At 44.9% G+C, this 7,500-nt stretch overlaps 2 protein-coding genes across 2 annotated transcripts in view; one reads left to right on the top strand and one right to left on the bottom strand.

The window, feature by feature from the left end:
- Window positions 1-2,005, bottom strand: part of LOC146699530 (uncharacterized) — a 2,549-nt gene extending 544 nt beyond the window's left edge. The window contains exons 1-2 of the mRNA XM_085472769.1: window positions 1,720-2,005; window positions 1-1,308 (exon numbers count right to left, since the gene is read on the bottom strand). The exon at window positions 1-1,308 is cut by the window's left edge and continues 544 nt beyond it. Of these exons, the coding sequence (XP_085328895.1) occupies window positions 1-1,304 (1,304 nt within the window). The 5' untranslated portion in view covers window positions 1,305-1,308; window positions 1,720-2,005. The remainder of the gene's footprint in view (window positions 1,309-1,719) is intronic.
- col6a4a (collagen, type VI, alpha 4a) overlaps window positions 1-7,500 on the top strand; it is a 65,376-nt gene that overhangs the window by 37,811 nt on the left and 20,065 nt on the right. The window contains 5 exon segments of the mRNA XM_085472501.1: window positions 2,314-2,385; window positions 2,469-2,495; window positions 2,581-2,625; window positions 4,800-4,853; window positions 6,454-6,516. Of these exon segments, the coding sequence (XP_085328627.1) occupies window positions 2,314-2,385; window positions 2,469-2,495; window positions 2,581-2,625; window positions 4,800-4,853; window positions 6,454-6,516 (261 nt within the window).

The following is a 7,500-nucleotide window of genomic DNA, read 5'->3' on the forward strand; positions in this document are numbered from 1 at the left end:
TTCATGCAGAACTCCCTCCGCTGTTCCAATGACTTGACCACAGCCGTTTCCTCTGCTTTCAGTAGTAGGGAAGTGGGCAGAATTGTCTGGATTTCTTCTTTGAGTTCTGCAAAAAGGCACTGGACATCTGACAAGATGGCACCATCCCCATCTATCTTCGCTATTGCTGCTGCAATAGGTTTGAGGATTTTCTGACTGCTAGATACTCTTTCCCAGAACACATCATCCAAGATGACCTTCTTGATGTCACTGTCGATGCTTACAGACTGGGATATGGCCATCTCTTGCAGAGACTCCTTTCCCTCCAGAAGGCTGTCAAACATGATAACAACACCACCCCATCGCGTTATGCTGGGAAGCTTCAGTGTAGTACTCTTGTTCTTTTCCTTTTGCTTTGACAGAAATGTAGCGGAAGTTACTTGTTTGCCTTTAACATATTTCAGAACTTGCTTCACTCTCTTATTCAGAGTGTCCATTGTTTTTAGTGCCATTATGTCTTTTAGGAGAAGGTTTAGTGTATGGGCTGCACAGCCAATAGTAGTTATATGAGGGTAGGTCTCCTCCACATGTGCCCAGGCAATCTTCATGTTGGCTGCGTTGTCAGTGACCAGTGCAAAAACCTTATCTGGTCCAAGGTCATTGATGATCACTTTTAGCTCATCTGCAATGTATTGGCCTGTGTGTCTGTTTTCCTTTATGTCTACACTCTTGTAGAACACAGGCTGAGGAGTGGTGATTATGTAGTTAATAATTCCTTGTCCCCTGATATTGGACCATCCATCAGTGATGACTGAAATACAGTCAGCTTGGTCAATGGTCTGTTTCACCTTTGCTTGAACTCGACTGAACTCTTCATCCAGTAGATGAGTAGACAATGCATGTCTGGTTGGGGGAATGTATGCTGGTCGGAGAACATTCAAAAATCTCTTCCAGTACACATTGGATGTCAGCATCAGGGGTGAGCCAGTTGCATAGATTGCACGAGCGAAACACTCATCTGCGTTTTTCTGGCTAGTGTCATCCATAAAATCAAAGAATCCTCTGATGCCAGAGGGACCAGGAGCTGATGAGTGGGTATCTGACTCTGATACAGCTGAAACAGATTCATTTTCCCCTTGAGTGGAACTCCTGGCTGCTGCATGTGTTGGGCCTTGAGGAATTTTTTTGCACTTTGCAATGTGCTGCTGCATTTTTGTGGCATTCTTCACGTACGTCTTATCACAATACTTACACATATATACAGATTTCCCTTGTACATTAGCTGGTGTAAAATGTCTCCACACATCAGATAGCGCACGTGGCATTTTTCTGTAAAATAAAACAAGAGCTTGTAAAAATGCTAATGCAATGCAAGAGATCGTAATAATACAATTGCAATATGATAATAAACAGATATAAATAGTAAGGCTAGCTAAACAACTGGAATGATCTTCAAAACAAAACAACCAAATGAGGAAGCTAGCATCTTCTTTATGTTATACTAGCTATGGCTTATTTAGCATCTAACAGATGCTAGCATTTTATTTAGCATCTAACAGATGCTAGCATTTTATTTAGCATCTGATTAGATGCTAGCATTTTATTTAGCATCTTATCAGATGCTAGCATTTTATTTAGCATCTTATCAGATTGCTATCTACCAGATTAATACATTTTATGTGATATTCACAATTTAAACATTTAATGAATATATTTTCCCATAATATCATCAAAACTTACCTCACTTGTTAAGTCCACAGGCTCAAATGTGTGCCTTCAATACTCTTTGTCCTTCAGGCTCAAAAGTGTGGTCCATGTGTACATGTGATGGAGGCATGCACAGTGCCAGTAGGTGGTCTCAATAGCCATGCAGCAAGCTTGTGCTCTGTACATGTGATTAAGGAATGGCATGGATATTCAAGTGTATTTGAATTGCATTTGTTTGTTTTTGTCAATATTATGCTAAAATATACTTTCCTCAACTATATTTAAGTTCCCTAAGAAGAGCCAACCTTCAATTTTGAAAATTCCCAGTTTATTCCCATAAATTCCCGTTAATTCCCGTTTATTCCCATAAATTCCCGTTAATTCCCATGGAAAGATTCCATCTTTGAAAATTCCGGGAATTTTGCAACCCTAGTTCTACGTCACTTTGAATTGTTGTTGAGGACAAAAAAGACGTTTAGATAAAGAGATAAACATCTGTGAAAGTCGTCTCTGTGAGTCAAAACGGACCAAGAGCGTCACTCTGTCTGCCAGCTGCTCAAACGTGAATCATAAACCATCATCTGCGTCTTTTGCTGCGTCGCTGCTCACTCTGTCTGTGTGTCGCAGGGCGGGAGAGGTTTACCTGGACCGAGCGGACCTCAGGGAGTCCAGGGATGCTCGGGAATCAGAGGACAGAAGGTAGAGCAGTGCCGCTGAAATGTCCCGGAGCAGATCTGCCAGAAGCCGATGTTGATGATGTGTGTGCGTTTGTGTGTTTGCAGGGCTTCAGAGGGCTGCGAGGAGAAAGGGTGAGTTACTCAGGAATGTAGGAGGAAGCACAAACACTCACGTCCTGATAAAGTCTCACAGAAGACTTTTCTTCCACCGCCGCAGGGCGAAGACGGAGAGGACGGGCTGAGCGGAGTGGACGGAGAACAGGTACTGACGTACAGATAGCACAGCTTCATCCTGATCGCCTTCATCGTCAGGTATCTCTGTGATCTGTAGCGTGAGATATCGCGATGCATAAACAGGAAGGATGATGACAGATAACGGGAAACCTGAGTGACACCAACGACCGAATCACCACATTTCTGCTTCCTTTGTTTATTTTCCCAATAAACTGGTAACTAAACATTACTGAATAATTATTTTAACATCAATGAAATATTTAATAAACCTTTGATAAATTATTATGTTGTGTCATAGCTGCTGGTGGCTCAGCGTCCTCTGTTAACCCAAAGTAAAAGGTTCATATGAGCAAAATCACACCATCGTTTATGTGTTATCAACACCGCTACGTTTCCTTTAGTCTTTCATCCACTCAGCAAGATAAGCGCCAGACCCCGGGCTTTTAATTTGAAAGTTCCATTTCTGCTAACCATCACGCTGGTCGTCGATGCCAACGGCTGCCTCTGCAGAGACTCTGGTGTCCAGCTCAAATTCAAATGTTATTTGTCACATGCACAGTCATACACAGTCCGATATGCAGTGAAATGCTGAACTGTTGGGCTGCAGCTGGTGTTGGTGGTCCAGGTCCGGCAGCACTGGGAGAGCTGGTTCCTGAGCTCAGGACTACCAGCTGCAGTCCATCCACAGAGACAGCTGCTGACTGCTCTCATATGTCAGCACTGAGTCAGGGTAGTTTCACTCTCCGCTCGGCTGCCATCACAAACATCATTTATCTGAGGCAGATCCCTCTTTTTCCAAAGTCTTCCTTTGTTCCCCGGCAGCTGCAAACATCCTGATAACGCTGCAGCGCAGATGAAGTCGGCGAGCTCTCACACAGACGTCACAGCTCTCTGAAACGGCCCTCGGCCATTCAAAGCTCAGAGGCAGTGAACACGGAGAGTACAACACCCGGCATGTCGGCGCGCTGCTTTTCCTGCCTCGACGGTCAACTTTCATTTTCATCATGCATCAAATGTTGATCATATTACCGCCACCATAAAAAATTATTAGTAAACAGCCCGAAGAGTCAGTGACAATCAGAGATGGGCAGTAACGCGTTACTGTAATCTGATTACTTGTTTAAAGTAACGAGTAAAGTAAGGGATTACTATTGCAAAAATGGTAATTAGATTACCGTTACTTTCCCGTAGGAACGCTGCGTTACTGCGTTACTAAAACCGTGATTTTTTGCGAGAATGTCTCATGACAGTGACGTAAGCGAGTGCGACGTTCGTGACAACAGCTGTGTGCAGATCAACAATGGATCATATATCGAGTGCAGAGAGAGTATGAGCGTGCAGCGTTTAAAGCGTGGAAGTACTGACCTTACTTTGAGTTTGATTCCATAAAAAGTGACAAAAACATTAGCGTCCGCTGTGCGTGGGAAGAAAACTTCTTTTTACAGCAAAAAAACCCCTAAACTTCCAACAAGCACCGAGTAGCTACGACGTAATGGGAAACTCACAGAGAAACTCGCGGATTCTTCCACTGACCGCGGCACACCTGCACCAGGGTAAACCTCCGCCTACCCCACTCCTGCTTTACAGGTGAAAATAGAGCAACAGGACCGCTGAGTCTTTGACTTTATTTATTTTCTGCTGTGTTTTACTTGCATCTATTTGAAAGACTGAGTGTAAACACACAAAATATTTTATTTTATGAGCTGGAATGTGCAGAAAATAGGTTTAAATATTAAACTAATTTCTTCCAGTCAGAGAATGTTGCAGATAATTAAATGTTTGCTTGATGCATAAAGTTAAAAGATTAAAACTAATAAAACAAGTTTTAAAAAGAGACTTTTCCATTTGATTATATTTTGTATGATGGATTATGCAGAAAAAGTAGAATTGGGCTGAAAGATCTATCACTTTATCACCTATTCAGGTTGTAAATCGTGTTTTTAAAAAGTAACTAAGTAACCAGTAAAGTAACAGGATTACTTTTTTGGGGAAGTAATCAGTAATTAGTTACTGATTACTTTTTTCAAGTAACTTGACCAACACTGGTGACAATGATCCAAAGGTTCAGATTTGACTCACTGATGGAGAGACACCGATGAGTTTCTGTCCTCATCGTGGAGGAAACGAGCGGGCGTCTCAGGAAGGGAGCTGATTGGGGGGGTTTCCATGCTTAATGGAATTCCTGTGTTTCTGTGTCGGCAGGGAGTGACGGGACGGGATGGAGCCCGAGGAGAGAGAGGACACCTCGGCAACCCGGTAAAAGAAAACAAAAACTATATAATGTTATTTTAACATCGATACTTTATACTGCAATTTTCAAATGAATTCTGAATTTCACTGAGTCAGAGAAGGGAACCAAGAATGAGGCAGCGGTTTGGTTTGCACCGTTGGAGGTTGTTTGGACAAAAACACAGGCACATTTAAAATTGACTCACAGGGATAAAGGTGGGAGAAAAAGTGTGAACTAAAAGGTATTTTACATGATTGGATGGCAAATTTCAAATACTGCACACTTCAAATGTTTGTTCACGTAACGACCGACCTCCTTAAAGAAACCGTCAGAGCCGAACACGAGAACCTCGGGACTGAGCTGGAGGAAAGGAGAGAGCAGATAGCAGCTAGCCCACGGCTAACACGTGTGATGCAAACAGACCCGGACTGAGCCCTGAGGGATGCCTTAGCACGAGGACGTACAGATGTTAGCATCAGTTCTGAAACATCTGTCAGTTTAAGATGAGAGGCTCCTGAGAGCAGCCAGATCAGTTAGTGAGAGTGTGACAATCAAAGGGGTCAAAGGTTGCTGAGCTACAACCACCTGTATCATGTCGTTAGTGAGTTTCAGTAAAGCCGTCTCGGTGTCTTTAGAAATGAGGCTGTAATGATCCGTCTGTGAAGGTTCTCGGTCATCGTAGTCAAAGGAGCTTGCAAAGAGAAGCGTCTGGACTTCTTTGAGTTGCTTGAAGACGTTTCACCTCTCATCCGAGAAGCTTCTTCAGTTCTAAGGTCAAATGGTGGAGAGTCCCAGATATAAACCTAGTGGGAGTTTCCCCCCACAGAGGGACAAAAGGACCCCTGATGATCCTCTAATCGCCTGAGCCAAGGTGTGAAACTGGGTGTGGGTCCCAATCAGCCAGAGTTTCGGGTGAGTTCATTGTGAAACCTGGCCCCACCTTATCATGTGAATTCCTGAGGTCAGATGGCCCAGGATGTGAGTGGGCGTTAAGGCGTCTGGGAAGGATCTCAAAACTGGATTATAGATGGCAGAGAGTTGGTGTCGTAAACCCCGCCTCTGTTCAAAGATGGTCGCTCACAGTGGACATAGATGCTTCTTTCACTCCTCTTTCAAACCATCTGTCCTCTCTGTCCAAAATGTGAACGTTGGCATCCTCGAAAGAGTGACCTTTGACCTTTAGATGCAGATGGACTGCTGAGTCTTGTCCTGTGGAGGTGGCTCTTCTGTGTTGTGCCATGCGCTTGTGAAGTGGCTGTTTGGTCTCTCCGATGTAGAGGTCTGGGCATTCCTCGCTGCACTGTACAGCATACACCACATTGTTAAGTCTGTGTTTTGGCGTTTTGTCTTTCGGGTGAACCAGTTTGTGTCTGAGTGTGTTGCTGGGTCTGAAATGCACCGGGATGTCGTGCTTGGAGAAAACTCTGAATTTCTCTGATACCCCGGCTACATGGGGGATGACAGAGTCAGGCTTCAGGCTTAGATGGAACATGTTGTGTGGTGTAGGGTCCTAAGGCTGTAATGATCTGAAACAGTGGGATTTTTTTTTTAAAGTAGAGGAATGATGCTGGTGGTTGCTGACCTCTGACCTTTGCTTATATTGACGGGCTGAACTGTTGTCCTTAGGGTATCCCAGGAATTACGGGGGAGACGGGGGTGAAAGGACAGCAAGGACTGAGAGGAGATCCGGTGAGTGTCAAACATTTCCTCGTCTTCTCTCGTCTCTCCTCCTCTCTGAACTGTTTTTCTCTCCTCCTTACATCAACATTTCTTCTTCTTTGATATCCTGTCCCGTCTGGCAGCTTCTGCACTCTGAACTGTGATGTGAATGCACGGCGATGCCGAACACATTTTGCTTTTCCAAGACCAGATACATGTAGGCTCCTCTAGTTCATGTTTATTTATTCATTTCAGTTATGACTTATTATCTGTGCAATAGCACGGGCAGGCAGGGGTAGAATGAAAGGATGCACAGAGACAGCAGCCCCCCAAACCACCAAGAGAGCAGGCCAACGACCACATCAGAACATCCAGCCATGCACCCCGGGGCCAAGAAGCACCCTCACCCCAGGGAGGGGCAGAAGTGTCCCACAGGGGGAAGGGGCGTGGGTGTGGGGGGGTGCACATTCTTCTTCTTTCCTGTATTTATTGAAGCAAAGCTTTGAGCTGTCGGGCCTTTTAATAGCAAACTGTGATGAAACCCAGACAGCCAGGATGTCCGTCACACACGAGCGTATTAATCTGTGCATGCAGAGCAGATGGTTAAAGTCATCGGCGTGATTGTGAAACACACAAACAAACAGATGAGACGCTCGCACGAGCATCTGTCTTCAGACAGGAAGCTGTGAGAGCTTCAGTCTGGATGTTTCTGCGCAGGAAGCATCGAAGCTGCACCAACCAAAAGCAGACAGTCTTAAACTGTGAGGTGGGAACATGAAACGGTGTTCTGATGATCAAACGGGCATCCAGGTATATTATGTTTATCGCCTTGGAGGACAACTACAAGTGTTTGAGCACCACGAGGGTTTTTAATGTGGCACAAACGGGACCGAGGGCAGCGGATTCCCGCTCTGTAATCCTGCACTCTGGAGCGGTCCTCGCTGACGCCGGCGCTAACGCGAGGCGAGCTGCGACCGAACCACACACTCAGAGTAACCGCAGCCCGTCTGCCGT

Source organism: Copadichromis virginalis, linkage group LG11, assembly GCF_057382275.1.
Source record: "Copadichromis virginalis isolate Kocher_CV1m ecotype Utaka linkage group LG11, C_Virginalis_male_GT1.1, whole genome shotgun sequence".
In the NCBI taxonomy this organism is placed as follows: domain Eukaryota; kingdom Metazoa; phylum Chordata; class Actinopteri; order Cichliformes; family Cichlidae; genus Copadichromis; species Copadichromis virginalis.